The sequence below is a fragment of the Perca flavescens genome, chromosome 1 (assembly GCF_004354835.1).
Source record: "Perca flavescens isolate YP-PL-M2 chromosome 1, PFLA_1.0, whole genome shotgun sequence".
Lineage (NCBI taxonomy): Eukaryota > Metazoa > Chordata > Actinopteri > Perciformes > Percidae > Perca > Perca flavescens.
The window spans coordinates 12,073,530-12,091,086 of record NC_041331.1 but is presented as its reverse complement, the minus strand read 5'-3'; the positions used below and the strand labels follow the sequence as shown (position 1 = coordinate 12,091,086).

The 17,557-nt window shown below is 40.3% G+C and overlaps 1 protein-coding gene across 2 annotated transcripts; it reads right to left on the bottom strand.

Moving 5' to 3' along the window:
* Window positions 1–1,823: 1,823 nt before the first annotated feature.
* On the bottom strand, window positions 1,824–6,875 carry slc35c1 (solute carrier family 35 member C1). Of its 2 annotated transcripts, XM_028581778.1 has the most exons (3): window positions 6,838–6,875; window positions 5,307–5,812; window positions 1,824–2,608 (listed from the first exon to the last, which is right to left on the bottom strand). In XM_028581778.1, the coding sequence occupies exons 2-3, from the start codon at window positions 5,779–5,781 to the stop codon at window positions 2,025–2,027; spliced, it is 1,059 nt and encodes a 352-aa protein (XP_028437579.1). In that variant the 5' UTR covers window positions 5,782–5,812; window positions 6,838–6,875; the 3' UTR covers window positions 1,824–2,024. The 2 variants fall into 2 exon arrangements, with proteins under 2 accessions (XP_028437579.1, XP_028437578.1); XM_028581777.1 differs by lacking the exon at window positions 6,838–6,875 and having other exon boundaries at window positions 5,307–5,937.
* Window positions 6,876–17,557: the final 10,682 nt, after the last annotated feature.

Below are 17,557 nucleotides of genomic sequence, written 5' to 3'. Positions count from 1 at the left end.
CTACAGCAATCAAAAGACATTTAGAAAAGCTAGTTTTGAAGAAACACAATGGCATGTTCAGGCTCGTAAAGAGGAACCGGATATGAACTGCCAAATGTTAAGAGTGAAAGACAAGAGCAAACATAGGCTTCTCACTTGTGGTGCGATTGTACATTGCTGACATGTAAATAAACTGAGTAGTAGATAGTCCATAGGGCTCTCTTTTAGTTAGTTTTACTTTTGTTTAGAAATGCAAATTTATTTTCATAGACCTTATGCCATCGCCTGGGTTTACAATTTACAATTTGACCAGCTCAGAAACATATTGCGCTGTAGCAAAAGATGTACAAGTGTATGACTGTAAAAAATGCTTAAGGAGTTCTTTCTTTGGAGATAAAAAGGCCTATCGTATGTCAGTCCCACTGACTCAAGGTCTCTGTTTACCTAGGTTAGGTTACCTAAGTTACCTAACTACAGGATATTACAGATCCTTCTGTCTTGGCTGTGTTCATATTTGAGAAAGCAGACTTGTTATCAGCCAGCGACTACCTTAAAAACCTTAACAAGATAGTGACATACACTGGTATGTTGCACACCCCCGCTAACACACATTTCATGTTCATATAATTAAATACATAACTGAAACAATATCTATAAAAAAAAAAGTTTCTATTTCGCTGTGACACCAATACTTCAATCAAAGTACTAAATATACCCTCCATATCAGGGTTTTTCCTGGCTCAGAATGGTCCTTTGTGAGGGGGGCTGGAATGCCAACCTATCACACTTATAAATACAAATAACCCCCTATGACTATGTCATTGTTTAACAGTGAAACCATAATGTTCCCTTTTAATAAGAAAGCTTGGAAACAATTGAATTGTACACCATCTTTAATGTTTTCTGTTATATAAGCACCCTGGCTGTGTTTTTGTTCAATTCAAATCCTACAGCAATTTAGAAAAGCTAGTTTTGAAGAAACACAATGGCATGTTCAGGCTCGTAAAGAGGAACCGGGTATGAACTGCCAAATGTTAAGAGGGAATGACAAGAGCAAACATAGGCTTCTCACTTGTGGTGCGATTGTACATTGCTGGGGGGGGGTACACATCAAGCTGGGGTCTGAGGGTCTTCCCCAGCAAATATTGAGCGCCAAACACTTCATTTCCTGGATTCTGATACATTTTTATGCACCAATTTATGGTGGAACCATCTTTATTTATCTAAAGGAAAACACAAAACTCAGGAGGCAGGTGACAATTCAAAATATAATGAAATACAATGGAATATAATGTAGTGAAGGTTATTTTACATTAGGGACCCGGGCCCATATCAGAGTTCACTTGAAGCCAAAAGTTTGAACACTTCGTACTGTACCCGGGCAGAGTTGGTGGGTGCCCAAATCCTCTTGGGAAAAAAACAACAACCATATCCAGTTATAAATATGTCTCAATTCAATACTGATGCCACGATATCAGCAGCGTCTACTCCTCCCGATGTTTTTGTGCTGGTGATTTTCTTTTGGCTCTGGCTGAAACCTCTTTGGGGAGGAGGGGCGCCAAAAATGTCTCTATGTTGGAAAAACCCTGCCTATGAATAAAAACATGATTTTGTTTTTCTTCACTTAGACACGTAGACTGAACCATAAAAGACACATTATTATATTACTTAGTCATTTCATTTTATAAGAATTGTTACACTGTCCCAAATGCATGTGAATAGCTTTAAATAAAAAATAATAATAAAAAATAAAATAAAAAATAATAATATATATATATATATATATATATATATATATATATATATATATATATATATATATATATATATATATATATACACACACACACAATTTCTTCAGGCTTCAAGTGCAACTGTGTAAAACCCAAAGACTATTAAACCTAACCAAAATCACTGATTCCATGTCTGCATAATCACCTCAAACATTAATCAGTCATGTCCTAAATGTTACATTATTTCATACTCTCACCCCACGTGTATAAAAAAAAAAAAAAAAAAAAAGTTTCTCAGCCTAGTTACAATTGTTACACTCCCAAGCTGCCTTTTTCCCCTGGCAGCAGTTTTTCCTTGGCTGAGTCTGGAAGGTCTCTGTGAGGTGAAGGCTTTTTCATTTCTAGACTTTTGACCCAAGTGTAGGCTGACGAGCCACAAAGAACCAACAGGTTACTGGTCCACCACAGCAGGCTTTTACTGGACGAGTTGTACACAACTGCAATAACAGTCTGCGCACAGGCCTTTGCTGTCCCTGAGACGTTGTGCGTGAGTGGACTGGTATACTTGATCTGGAGGCCTGTGACGTAGCCAATGGCGAAACCAAACACTCCTCCGAGTGTCATCATGCCCCAAAACCTGAAGTCAGTCAGGAGGCTGAAGCGGGCGAGATGGCCCAACTCTCCAAACAGGAGAATGAGCGGGAGGAAGAGGACGCAGGCATTAATGTTGTTGTAGTAGGACAGTTTCCAGATGTTTCCGTCCACCGCTGGCATCACCTTCTTGGTGTAGATGGCGTTTAGAGAGACACAAGCGCTGGCCACCACCCCAAAGAAGACACCTGACCAGGAGAGGGACCCCGCCACGCCTTCCTGGTCCACACCAAGCCAGAATCCACCTGAGAAGCATGGCCACATTGTAGCACTGTGATTTTACAGTACACAACAAAGCATTTCGGACAACAGAGCAGCCAAGCTGCTGTCAGCTGAATTTCAGCACTGACATGTTTCAATATCTTTCTACTGGTATTTTCAAAGTCATGCAAATTAATATTTGTTATATTTCTCTAAATTTATTTCAGATTTTCAGCCAAAAATTGAAATACTATTTGAAACTAGGGCTCCAGAAATTCTTTTTTTCCCCCCAGAGCCAAAAGTCACATCCTCAAATTGCTGATTAAATTGCTTAAATCAATTCATTAATTGCTAATAAAAGCAAAACCAAACCTGTCCACACAATCCTGTGTTCTTTTGTTTTGGGTCTGCATTTCATTGTTTGGCTCCAATTAATTTGGGCTCCAATAAATATTGTTTACATTTCAGTGGTATGTTTTGTTTTTCATGGGTCTTGATGTGATTTGATGCCCACTGCAGATCAAATTTCCCTTCGGAATAATAAAGTTGAAAGTTGATTAAGGGAGAGTTTGATGCTACAGCATACAATGATAGATTAGGCAATGGCACACTTGGGCCCTATTTTGACGATCTCAGCGCAGAGCGTGAAGCGCGAGGCACAGGTGCGTTTAGGGCGTGTCCAAATCCACTTTTGCTAGTTTTACGGTGGAAAAAAGGGTCCATGGTTCAACGACTTAGTGTCTTCATTAATACATAGGTGTGTTTTGGGCGTAACATGCAATAAACCAATCAGTGTCATCTCCCATTCCCTTTAAAAGCCAGGCGCGTTTGTATCTTGGCGAATTTCTATTATGATGGCGGATTTGCACCGTAAAATTTTTTTATTTGTGATCTTTTGCATGTTTGTGTGCTGCTGCGCTTCCCTGTGTGTGTGTGTGTGTGTGTGTGTGTGTGTGTGTGTGTGTAACAAGCATTGTGTGCGCACGCTGTGCACGACCGTAGGCGCATTTCACTAATGCGCTGTTCAAATAACAATGAAAAGCTGCGTTATTGACTTTAGACCAGGTTTTTGTTGGTCAATGGCGCGATCACTTCCCGCTGCCTCAAGACAGCAACACGCCACGAATTCACCTGAACACACCTCCCTGTAAGACCACCACGCCCATGGGCGCAAAGATGGGCGCAAGTGCATTTGCTATTTAAACGACGCGGACGCTGGACGGGAAATTGACAACTGCGTCGGTCTTAAACTAAAGCCCGGGACACACGGGCCTGATTATCGGCCGTGGAACAGTCTGGCGAGGTCGGTGACTCAAATCTGTTCGGTGTGTCCCGTGCCGTCGTCCGTCTGAGGGGCTGTCGGCGTTCATTTTGGCCGACCTGACATGTTCGGTCGGCAGCAGGGCAGTCGGGACTCACACGGAAATGGCCAGCGGAATCAGGTGACTAGAGTCTCTCAAAATCTGACTAAAATCTTTTAAACTGACCTTTGTTGAGCTGAAATGAAGACAGATTAGGCAACTGCATGGCCTATTTCTCCATTCCTATTTAACGTTTTCAGAAACATGTTTCAGTGAACTATTTTAGTAAAATATGAGATCGTATTCTGAACGGCCGCCATCACAGTCTGGCTTTGAATTTCCGGAGAAAACAAACCCGTGTGGCGCGTTCGTCCAATCAGCTTCCGGTTTTCATTTCTTGGGCAACAATAAAGATTAGCGCCGCCTGCTGTTATAGAGATGTATTACGTCTCGTCTTTTTGGTGTGTTCTGTGGTAGTTTTTGGACCAACGCGGGGAGACTGATCATTTCGACTGGCTTATCTGTCAACGGTCGGCCGTCGGCCTTGTGTGTCCACACCTTTAAACTAACAAAGACATGTCATCAGGCTTTGTGCTGCGCTGCGCCGGGTGCAAAACAGGGCCCTTCGACTTCATTGCAAAGGTTTGGGGAAGGCCCTTTCCTATTTCCAACATGAAAATGACACAAAGCCAGATTCATTACAAAAAACTTCTGAGTTTGGTGTAGAAGAACTTGACTGTCCTGCACACACCATCTAACATGTTTAGGATGAACAGGAATGGTCACTGCTAGCCCGGCCTTATCGCCCCAACATTAGTGTTCCACCACACTAATGCTGTTGCGGCTGAATGGGAACCATGTTCCACAGGAGAGGAAGCTGTTATAGCACTATATTAATGTCCATGGTTTTGAAATGAGGTGTTCATGGATCACATAGGTGTAATGGCATAAGGCCCAAACAGAGAGGCTAAAGGAGGTGCTACTTCCCTCAGGCCATCCAAATCCTGAATGAGGTCACTGCCAGGGCTCCTGATAGACTACACATCTGATGTTGTTGACTATTGCCTTCACTCTTCACCAGGATCCATTTCATAGTTGCACCGTATTTAACATTTGCAAATATTATATTATCTTTTTATGTATACATTGTAATTTTAGTATTTATTATGTCAAGCACACACGGTACTGGAGGGGTCAACAAAGCATTTCACTACAAAATGTAGAGATATGTTGAAACTTGCTCTTTTGGTCATGCTTATATTAGTTGAGAGAGTTGAACTGATGTGATATGAGTGGAGGATGTATTTTAAGCTATAGACCTATTTCAGCAAATTATATAAGAATACTTTCAAATGCAAGTGTGACAAATAATTTACAATTTGTATAAGAGAAAATGCTGCTTTACAATTCACATCCAGAATAGAAAGGAAAGTTAACATACCTAGAATGATCCCACAGCACACTATGGCTTGGTATGACGTGGTTTGTTTTAGGATAACGTACGATAAGAGCACATTAAACACTGTGCTGAGTGAACGACCGACCGTGTAGAAAGCCACTCCGACATGTTTCAGGCACAGGTTGTTGAAGGTGATCATGGAAATGAACACAATGGACAGCGGCAGGACCTCTCGTGACGTCTTCAGGTCGAGTTTGACCGAGGGGAAGTCGATGAGTCCCGGGCACAACTTGGACAGCAGCTGCATGAGCCAGCACAGTCCAACAGTCACCAAACACTGATAGAAAGTAACAAATAACGGCGCGTCCAGGTCTCGGTTGTCCAGCAGGTAATTATTAAGGAACACCATAGTTATTGAAATGAACCAGTACAGTGCAACCACAGCTCCTATTCTGACAGCACGGAATATGAAAGTCTCTCCATGTCCGTCCATTGTTTCCGAACCGGCTAGAGCCATCCTCAATATACTGGACCGCTTCAGCTGTGTCCTGTTCATGATTAAAGAGAAAGAGGAGCAGCCTGGGTAAAAAAAAACTGCAGCATTTACATGAGCTAATATGTAGCTACAGACCAGCAGCGATGCTACCTATACGATACAAACATGACGACTGTGTTCCGCTTACGGCAATAACAATACGACTTCCGGTCTGTTCTTTCAGAATAAAATCTAATCGCCACAAATGTAAGCCCAAATCAAAGCTTTATGCAACATTGCATTATATTAAACTAGGGGATATGTAAAGCGAGGCCAAGCGTACACTTATTTCACCAAATTTAAGTAAAAACGCATGCTACTCTGCCCTTTCACCCTATGGTACATAGTATATGTTGTAGACACAACAAAACTTATATGATATGAAAACTGATTAGGCTATACTTTTGCATTTTGGGAACGCATATTTCTCGTTTGCTGGGGCAGTTCAGCAGTAGCAAGGCAACTTATGTTGACAGGGTCGTGGTCAAAATGAAGAGATTCATTTTTGCCCATTCATTCGTCTAATCTTTACACTGACTGTGCAGCACAAATATTTCAATATCATTTCATCTGTATTCTCCACAACAATGATAAATCATTTCTTTCACTAAATGGTTGTTGAACTCAAATAAAAATAAATAAAACGTTTTTAATTGCCTCCTCACTTTTATCTTGAAAGTAGACACCCAAGCCGGAAGTCCTCTTTAACGTGATTACTTCCCCCCCCCCCCCCATAAAAAATGTTTAAAGAGATAGTGCATCAATAAATGTAGGCTATTGCAAAGGTTAAAATAAAGTCCTAAAATAAGTCTGTCTAACAAAAAACTATTTCTGAGCTATCATTATTCAGACTAGTTCCCAGATCTAGCCTACATGTTTCAGCCTGCAGATTGTGAGCTATAATTTAACTGTTGCATTTTCCCCCTTTTTTTTTTTAATCTAGTAACTAATCTATTTGTGGTTTTGCCAAAAAAATATTTAACACAGTGTTAATTATTTTCTCGATGGGTATGATGTATGGTTAAAAAGGTTTCATACCTTATGTTGTCGGAGGTTGCTCTATATTTGAGTCCAGCATGGAGAATGTCTACAAGGAAATGTCTTGCCTTTTTACCTCTGTTTGTCCCCTCCCATTAGGAAACAGCACAGGCTTGTTTGACATACATTTCCTGGTATGCACAATTTGCCCTGTCAGAGAACAAGTGCATGGGACAAACCATGGGAGAATATTATAATAGTATATATCAATAATACAATACAGTACAATACATTAAAGGGTTTGGCCCATATATCTTTTGCTCTAACATTTCAGAAAATCTTGCAGGAGGAGGTACCTGGAGGTCTCAGAGTGCACTCTAGCTTAATAAAGACAGGAACATGCAATTGAGGTCTATTTGCATTTGTTTGGATCAGTTATTTTAGATGACTATTTATTTGCTCATACAGGCGTATTCTACAGTTCAGCATTGCCAGACCTTACTCCACATCGCTGTTTATTTTATTTTATTTATTTAACCAGGTAGGCCCTTGAGAACAGGTTCTCATTTGGAACGACAACGTGGCCAAGAAAAGCATAAGCGTGCAAGACAACATACAGTTTCACAGACAATAAAATACAAGAAAACAGAATACAATAGGCTACATAAAGTGCAGATTAGGCAGGCATTAAAAAGCCAGCTGTGGGTTGTTTGCATTTCTTTAAACCAATCACAATCACCCTGGGCGGGAGGGGGGGGGGGTGCTAAGTTCCAGACCCTGGTTGCTCTGCAAAATGGTCTCGGTAAGGATCTTGCTTTGTTGGAACATTTGCACCCCGCAAAAGAAACTGTTCACATAATACTGTAATGTTAGCTATATATATATATATATATATATATATATATATATATATATATATATATATATATATATATATATATATAAAAAGCTGGATACATAGTTAAATGTAATTTGCTCTTAATAGTGTATCGCCGTGTGTACTTTGTCCATAGCAGTCCCGGCCAATCTGTCCCAAAACATCCCAGTTAGAGAGTAAATGCTGTAAACATATTCTTTGTAAATCTTAACAATCGTACACCGAAAGATCCAAGTAGGTCTGCCTTCATGAAAAATGGAATTGTTTTTCAACTTGCCATTTTCAGCTTGTAGCTTGCTAACTCGAAAGCTGGTGTTGTTTCCTGTAGCGATGGGATTTTGAGAACGGCAACACACAGAGAGCAAAAGCGGAGGGGCAAAGCCTGATGTGCTGGATGTCTTTATCTTGGAAATGTACTTCCGTTGATCAAGACTTGTATGTGCACAATCTTTGTCCAGTAATAATAAAATACAGAGCAAGTGAGCTAGGCTAACAAGGTAGCTTATTACTGAGCGAGGCTAGTTGTCGAACAACTACACAGTCATTTGATCCATTGTTACTATAGCTGCTTTGAATTTCATTTTAGCAAACAGTTCACACTATATGAAACCTGATGTGAATATTCCCACTGTTATTGCATACTTTTGACAGGTGATTTGATATCATGTATTTATTTTCCTGCTTTGCACTAATAGAAATTCTACAGGTTGGAAGCACAGCAATGTATCAGTGATGCACAGTATCATAGGTTTAAAAAAAAAAAGATGAGATTTAAATCCAAATCATCATTGCAAAAGTCAAACCGTTCAGCCCAAACCACATTATCACATCACACTCTGAATTTAATCAGACTTTAATCAAAGGAGTGTGTGGTAGAAGTGATATATTAGAAAACTAGAGAGCAACACAAAGGACAAGTAGTGGTAAATAGTATATCATTAAGTTGTTTGTCACAGCACTTGGCAAACACGTTTTTATTTTCTCTTATTTCTTTATTTCTTTAGTCTTACATTTCTTTAAGCTCCACACTTAATCATGACGATGTACTGTCATTTCCACAGGGGGAACAATCAATATGTTACTATACACCTTTTAAATTCAGAGAGCCACCCTGGTTAACTCAACAGTTAAGCATCTGACATTTGTGTTTTAGCATTGGCACACCATCATTTGTTCAAGAAAAAACTCCCTGCACCTCACCCAAAGAACAAACCACTCCCTGACAGAAGTAGGGTAACCAGTAATATGACATTGCATGAGAACAAAAGATACGAAAGATTGTAAAAGATACAAACATTACATTTCTACGGTAAATGAGTGCACCAAAACCTGAGTGCACTAACAGATCTGAGTTGATTCAAATAAAGTGCACATAGCAGAGTCAAAAATCTAAAGTTTTTGAAAAAAAATGTTTGGAACAAATCTGTATGCTTTGCAGAGGCTGATCTCTGGGTTGTTTGCATCGCTTTAAACCCATCACAGTAGTGCAGTGTGTTCAGTATTCATTATATATAGTATCGGTATTTATTAGATATTGTAGCATCTTGATTAGCACGGGAGCATTTTAACTGCTGTATTTATTGTCCCATTGTATTGTTATTTATTGTCCCATTGTATGTTGTCTGTGGTGTCTGAAACTGTGTGCAGTGGATGCCCTGTTTTAACTGCGCAACAAATTTACCTAAGGTAATAAAGTAACCTAAACCTGAACCTGGTACTAAGGTTGAGCTGGAACAAGTATCTTCAGGTAATCTCTTCATTAGTACAACGTGACCAAATATGCCCAGAGACAGCAACACATTTTAAATCTTTTCATGCACAGGAAATATAATCACACTTCATATGTATATTGAACTACGCCAATGATTGGAAGGTTGGGGTGGAATGATTACACTGTAACTCAGATGAAAAACTGGTGCTTCTCACCCTACCAAAGAACAAATCACTCCCTGTCAGAAGTAAGCAAACTGGTAGCATGACTTTGCAAAAAATCAAATCAAGAAAAGGCTAACATTAAACATATGCAGTGTAATGGGTGCAGTGTACTGAAAGATCTGAGTATGATGAGCTTAGGTGACTCTTATCAGAAATGAACAACAAGTTCAGAAATGCCATGTTGATTCCCATTTGCCACTGCTGATGATTGACAGATAGAGCCATTGAGGTTCTAGCTAAATGAACCTAACATTTCCAGAGTCAATGTCCACGTCGGCACATGTGATATCCATAAACAGCTGTCCGAACTATTAAAACTGACTTGTTCACCAAACTGAAAATATCCAGTGTCATTCACACGTGCATGTCTGGGGCCGTCCCATCCTTTGTCCATGGTAGTGGGCGTTTCAGCAGGATACTGTCGAAGTAAGCAAACCAGTAATGTGACATTGCATTAGAACAAAACATGAAACAAAATACATTTCTACAGTGAATGGGTGGGGCAAAGCCGGAGTACACTGAAAGATCGGAGTATGATTCAAGTAATTGTATATTACAGTGGAAAAAAAATCAAAAGCCCAGTAAACATAAAGTTTGGAACAAATCCGTTGCTGTGCTTTGCAGAGACTGATCAGCCGACAAACCATTTCCTTAATTAATAACCAAAATCTCAGTGTTTCGTAGCGCCTACTACATGCTGCAGCATAGAGAAACATATTTTAATGTCTATATAGCCTACTCAAACTAGTGGATGGTCTCATGTTCATACAGCTGATATAGCAGATAAAAACCACATAATTTGATGGTCTAACTTGATACAATGTATGGCTTATTTGTTCTTCTTAGTGTACTGTAAAATATAGTGGAACCTAATTAACCCATCATCTGTAATTATGTGTGTTCTATTGAACCCAATGAGACCTTCACTAATCTTTTCTCAAAAAAAGTTATTTTTCATGCTAGTGTCATACTTAAAAAGTTAAATATCCAGTATATTGTTAATGTTAATGTTAAAAATAATCAAAATGTCTTTTTTATTAATTCATTCTTTTTTTTTTTTTTTTTTTTTTTTTATACATTACATACTGTAGAAGGCAGCAGGCAGTCACATTTCATTAATATATTACTGTACCAAAGGCTCAAGACAGTAGGTGGCAGCAAATAATAAATGTTGATTGTGTGGCTGCCTGCAGGATTATGAACTTAGACTAACACCTAACAAAGCAAAGACATATTGTAGTTGCATCGACGATCAGCATAATCTTTTTTTTTTTTTTTAGTACTGAATGAAACAATATATAATGGGAAATAGTGTTTTAAACCAGCAATGAAACACCTCAACACCACCACCACAACAGCAGTAGGCCTGTATGACATGATTGTTTTTTTTAATAATCATACACCAATCTATTCTCATTTATACTATTGCCCTTTTTCCTGCCTCAGAAAAGCAGTCCTTGATCACCTACAACAAGATGAAAACATTGTTAGTTAAATCTAACCCTTAGTCTATAATAACGTTCATTAAATCTGCTCAATGACTACTGTTTCTGAAACTTACAATATGTCTGCTTTTGCACTGTTTTTATTAAACAGTGATGAAAAAGCGGAAATGTGGCAAGAGATGTGCGTGACGTGAAATAAATGCACCAGGGATGTTTTGATTATTGGCATTTTAGACAAATAATCCCAGAAGACACCCACATTTCTAATATTTCCTTAGCCCTTACACTACAAAATCAACTTCACCTATCTGTTGGGTGAATGGATATTAGGCCAGCGAGGGTGAGCTGGGTGGTACAGTCCACAGGGCAGCTTCATTTCAAACACATATAATCCGCTTTTGTGGACCGAAGTAGGTTTTCCAGCTATACCGCTTTTAGTTCTTTGATCTCCCTGTGGTTGTAACAAGCTCAGCTTTCTTGCTGTCTAGGAAAAAGAAAGAGCAGGAGGTACTGCTTATGAATTCTTTCCTTACAATTGGAGTCTTGTAGTAGGCTTTGAAGAAAACAGATTGATTTAGTACAGGTTTTGAATAGCTGCAGTGCATGTGTGCCCTTGAATAGATAACATGTTAAATAGTACAACAGTACATTTATGTATTTCATGGGTCAAAGCAGCATCTTCTGATGTAGGGATAATATTTATGTTCCATTAAAGTCAAGAACAACTCAGACAATAAAAATGCTTTAGGAAATTTTATTTAATAAATTACAAATTAAATTTGGCGGAATGACTCTGTTCAGAGGAGTCCCCTGACCTTTCACGAGCACCGGGACAGCAGCAGCAGCAGCATTAGGGGACACTCACACAGTTTAAGACTGGGAGAAACTGGGAAACTATTCCCCCATATGAACAGAGCAGCAACAATGACATAGCAAATGCCACGTTATACACCTTGTGTTGTCCTTCGGGTCCCGGTGGTTATGCATTTCTGTTTACTTTGTTGAGAATTGCTCTCTAAACCATGTTTCTTGTAAAGTAAGTAAGTAAAGTTTATTTCTAGAGCACATTTAAACACAGTTTAAGCTGACCAAAATGCTGTACAAACGAGCACTAAGGTGTTGTATTAACCCTTGGGTGGTCCTTCGGGACCCGAAGGACCACCCAAGGGTTAAACAACAAGGTGGAGCAGGGGAGGAGATGGGTAGCATAGATGCGAGCAGCAAGCAGTTCGGAGCAAACTAAAGCAGCTTTACAGTTTTTTCCAACCGCTTACACACAAAATCTTTTCATGTCACACGATTTTTGAAACCTCTCACTCAAAGAGCAAAACTACCCAGCAAATCTTCAAAACCATAAGCTATTTCTCAGCCTTTCACTCATCTTTCAATTGCATAAAACACTTTTTTCAAAACATTACACACAATTCTTTACCTAAGACACAAAAATCTAACATGAAGTGACTTGCTATCCATTTCTAAACATAGCCAATCAAAATGCTATACTTATTTACCAGGGCACACACACACTCGCAAACACATTATGTCATAACTGAACACTAACCAATCATTGCTTTAGTATAGGCCTATACAAAAGGTCCAAGGTCAGATTACCAGTTTTGAACAATGGATGCAAACAATAGACAGAGAGTAAGAGGATTAGAAGGAAGAGACAGGGGATAACAACGAGGAGGAGGAGGGAAGGAGAGTAAGAAGGAGAGCCATCTCTGATGAGATCAGGGAGAGAAGCCCATCTTGAGTAGCTTTATAGTGGCGTCCATACTGCATGCAACTATCTAATGACTATTACAGCATTACAAATCAGACTGTTTTGCACAAAGTGCATACAATTCTGTTCCCCCCCACACACCCCCCCCCCCCCGACACACAAGCAGGCACAAACACACACACACACACACACACACACACACTTATAAAAATGATACCTTCGGTTTATGTATGTTTATACTTTTGTGTTCTTGTTTCATGCTACTGTAAACAACACTGTGCTACTCTACTAACGTGATGTTTTGCCCAATCAATATTTTCTGTTTTACTGTAACATTACATTGTTTTTTACAGGTGCACTTTTCAACCACATTCAGCAGATTACTTTCTCTCTAGAACATTGTAAATGTACATATAAGCCTTTGAAAGACAAAAGAGCTTTAGATTTAGAACAACAGTGTGTACATGGTATATCCATATATTTACTATTATGAAAAAAGTGTTTGCCATTTGATGCAAATGCTTCATTTTTAAATGTGTTTATGGTATTTTGAATGCAGCGTTTCATTTTGAAGGAGATGTGAGGCATTTAGCATTTTGTGTGTACAGTTTTAGGAATTGTGTGTAGAGTTTTGAAAAAAGGAGACATAGGCCCTCATTTATGAAACGTGCGTACGACTTAAAACAGGCGTATGACGGGCGTACGCCGATTCCTACGCAAAGCTCGGCATTTATCAATTTGGACGTGAGCGTAGGCTGCGATCAAATCTCACGTCTGGTCTGAACTCGTGTACGCAAGTTTTTGAGTCAGTGTGGACTTGCGGTGCAGCATCAGTTTAACAGGAGAAAGAGAAGTCATCAGTTGATCACGTATCAGTAATGGCAGATCTGGCTCTTTTAGAAGACCTCTATGCGCCGGTCTGCAACATTGTTTTAGCCTGGGGGGTTCTGCACAACATCGCACAGGAAGACACAGTGCCATAAATGTAGCGATGGAGCCAGATGACCCGATGCCCAGAGAGCAGTGTCCAGAACAGCCACCAACTGAGGGCTATATGAAGGAGACAGGATATTATTCCTCACTTTTTAAAAGGTAGCCTATAGTGTTACGTTTGGCAATGATATTCAATACAGGAAACATGACGATGCACAACATTTTTATTTATTCTTCAGGTTTTTGTTTCTCTTTCAAGTGAATGATTTATTTCTGCCATTGACAGAGTTATTTTGGCTTGTTTTTCCAGCCCCTCTGCTGTCAGGAGACAGGGTCCAGCACGGGTGGGGGGGCGGAGGACACGCGCTCTCCCTCAGCTTTTGCCTCGTTCCGACGAACACGAGTAAAATAAAAGACACTGCATATACTCCGTGTGCTACCGTGTGTTTATTTAATTATAGGTACACCTACATGTAGGCCTAATAGATTGCAATAGAAGCTTTTATATTACTATATGGACTATAGAAAATGTGTCACTGTCAAGGATGTATAAATTAAATAGACTAAACTTCAGCTGGAGTCCGATTTACTACGGCAACACTGTTGACCGCATCAGTGATCTCTTTTCATCCCGCATTCTTTCTACAGCCTTTAATACCAGTTTTCAGGCTGCCAAATAGTACACACGTTAGTGCAAATGAACCGGAGATATCAGGGTTTCAATCTCCACCTCTGAAAAGTTCCGCTTCTCAGCCGGATTACGCCTCGCCATGTCGTAAATTGTAGGGGCGAGGCCTCAAAACCCAGAATATATTTGGGCGTGATATTTAAATGACAATCGTTTCCAGCCGCCGCATTTATCAATGTACGACCATTCTTACGCTCGGATTGGTGTGATACGAACTTTTCATGAATCCCACGTGAAGCCTGTCGTAAGATGATTTCTGCGCTCATATCTGCGCTGGTTTCTACGTTAGGTTGATAAATGAGGGCCATAGTTTTGAAAACGTGTGTAAGCAGTTGGAAAAAACTGTAAGTAGGGCGCCCTGTTTGAGTGTAGACATTTAGCAGCGAGGGGAGTTGACCAGCTGATGCGCTGATGCAGATCCGCTGTTGCAGCTCAGCTGATGCAAGCGAGTTGTTGGCCAGTAGCGGTTAGCAGCGTCTTGACTACTCGGCCTGCCAGAACTGACGTGGATGCTCAATTTTTTAATGACCAGATCTAGGTTTTATCATTGAAAACAAACTCCGGTGAAAGGAGAGTACAATTTCACAGCCACTGTCTGCACCTTGGTTAAAGTACTTGCCAGTCTGTAGCTCACCAACCCATTTTGTATACTGAATCAGTGCAAATAGTTATTTTCACCAACTGTAAGGTTGTTTGGTTTTGATTAGCTGAAGTAGTTAGCATTCAGACCGTTAAAGATGGGTATGTGTATTTCCCCCCCCCATTTTCTTGTGATTAGGAAGTTACAGATTCAATTATTAGCAATTTATCAAATATGTTTTATCAATAAAGTTATGAATATGTATTAATAACTTCACCAACTTGACAAACAATCAAAATGTGGCACCACCCTGGAATCAGGGACCAATAACTTAACTGTGAAAACATTTCAGCTGGTTGAACAAGTCCGTGCTTGAATTTCACCCTTCTCGTTCACTAACTAACTAACTAACTAACTAACTAACTAACTAACTGAGATAAATTAATCAAATTAAGGTCTGTATTTTCACAGTGAACACCACCTATGAGAATTTTTACACAGTTCAGTTATTAATTCACATATTCATAACTATTTATTGATAAAACCTATTTGATACATTGCTAATAACTGAATCTATACCTTCCTAATCCCCAACACTTGTATGTCATGTTAGGAAAAAGAGAAAAACCTTTAGTCAGACGTGACTGATATGGTCCACACATCCTCATACCTGAACATTATAGGTAGATTTTCAAGACTGCCGCGTGGTGGCAGTTTGATCAGGTGACCATTCTATTTAATTTAACGGGCAAAGTTTAACACGTATACTTTGTAAAACAGAACTAGTTATGTTTAGGCCACACAACTACTTAGGTTTAGTAAAACATCAGGGATTGGCTTAAAATGAGTCATGTAATACTACTAAAACGAGGACGTAACGGGACACTTGTATCACAGCCTAAAACTCCGTTGACGTCAAAATGACAGTTGACTTTTGGTTTCACTCTGGACACAAAACCCAGTCTCCGGAGTGAAAGGCCTGTGTTTGTGTGACCCATCCACCATCACCGCAACCACAACCACCCCAACCTTCCTCCTCACACAGAAGTTGGCACTCTTATAGGCCTACTTTGTCACCTCGTTTTCTCTCGCGATTATTACTACGAGACGCAATTGTGGGTAGTTTTGAGTTTGCTTGCATAATCAACACATATGGTCCTTTTTTGGGTGACGACGGGCTGGATTAACCTGACTCCGCCAGATGGATTGCTTCGCATTTGCTCGGCACATCCATCTGGGAACTTTCCGTTGGAGAACTTTTGGGAAGGGGCGGAAATACTGGTTAGCTGATTGAACCATCTGTTTATCACCTATGTTAGCGATAGACGGGCCAAATCAACCTATCAGATCCACGAAGCGTATGAAAATACAACCACAAGCCCGCCCCTGCTGCTGCAGGCAAAGCATAGCTCGTTAGCTCAGCATGCAAGCAACATGTCGGTAAAGGATATTTGCCGTTTGTGTAACGAGAATTTAGGAATAAAATGGCACCATTTCAGGTTCCCAGACCATATTCCAAAAGAAGGATCCAAGAGAAAAAAAGCATTAGCGAGCGGCTAACAGAATTGGGGCTACCGCTGTCTGAAAATACTGGTTAGCTGATTGGATAAACCATCCGTCTATCACCACCTAACCCACCTCAAAACCAACGCTGATTGGCCCGGTCGTTTGGCTAACGGCTCCAAATTTTCTCTGCCTCAAGATGCCAGACTGATCTGAGAGTGGAAAACTGGAGCTCGCGAGATCAGGACGGTCTCACGAGGCTAGGGCTGGATATTGTTCACCCCAAAAATGACTCTCCCCAGCTGGTCCACTATTACTCACAGCCTCGCCCAGGAAACTATGCCAGCTACCACGTTGCTTTTCCATTGTTCTGCAGCTTCCTTGGGTTTCTGCCCTCCTCCTTGCATCAACCGTGCCTCTGTGCTTTTCCTTCTTTCTATTTCCCTTGTGGGGTGTGTGTGTGTGTGTGTGTGTGTGTGTGAGCACTGCTATACCCCGTGGTCCCTGCCACCAAGGTGTCACTTCTTGCTGGCCTTCATCTGCCTCGTCCCCCATGACTTCCTGGTCACATTACACCCTTAGAAAAGTTTCAGGGTGAGAAGCCAGTGCTGACCACAACGCACCTGGTCCTCATATCGGCCCACAGGCAGGCGTATAGCACTGCTTCCCAGGTCCATCGTCCACCACCCCCTCACCGCTGCGCACCACTGGGTTCTTCTCCTGTCGTCTCTCTGTGATCTGCTGTTGTTCTTGTCTCTGGGTTCAGCTCAACACCTGCTTTTAAATGGTCCTGCACACCTGCTGCTCGTTGGGATAATCACTGGATGCCATGGTGGGTGTGTAGTTCAAGGCAATAGAAAAAGTCACTGTTAAAAACAATACATGATAAAACACAGAAAACAAACTTAGAACATGCAGATACAAACATGCAAAATAAAATAACACACATCATGCATTAAAAAACACTTCTGCCTTGTGACAAAAGCTACTGATTTTTGTTCCTTTCACACTGACTAAATATCAAGGTTGGATTTTCTTCCCTTTTTATACAATATGTCCACATATTTATTAGGAACTATCTAACCTCACATTT

Excerpts from the sequence above, each read along its gene's own strand:
- slc35c1 (XM_028581777.1), bottom strand. The coding sequence starts at position 5,820 with ATGAACAGGACACAGCTGAAGCGGTCCAGTATATTGAGGATGGCTCTA. Across the intron at positions 2,609-5,306 it reads GTGCTGTGGGATCATTCTAG|GTGGATTCTGGCTTGGTGTG; the intron begins GTATGTTAACTT and ends CATGCTTCTCAG.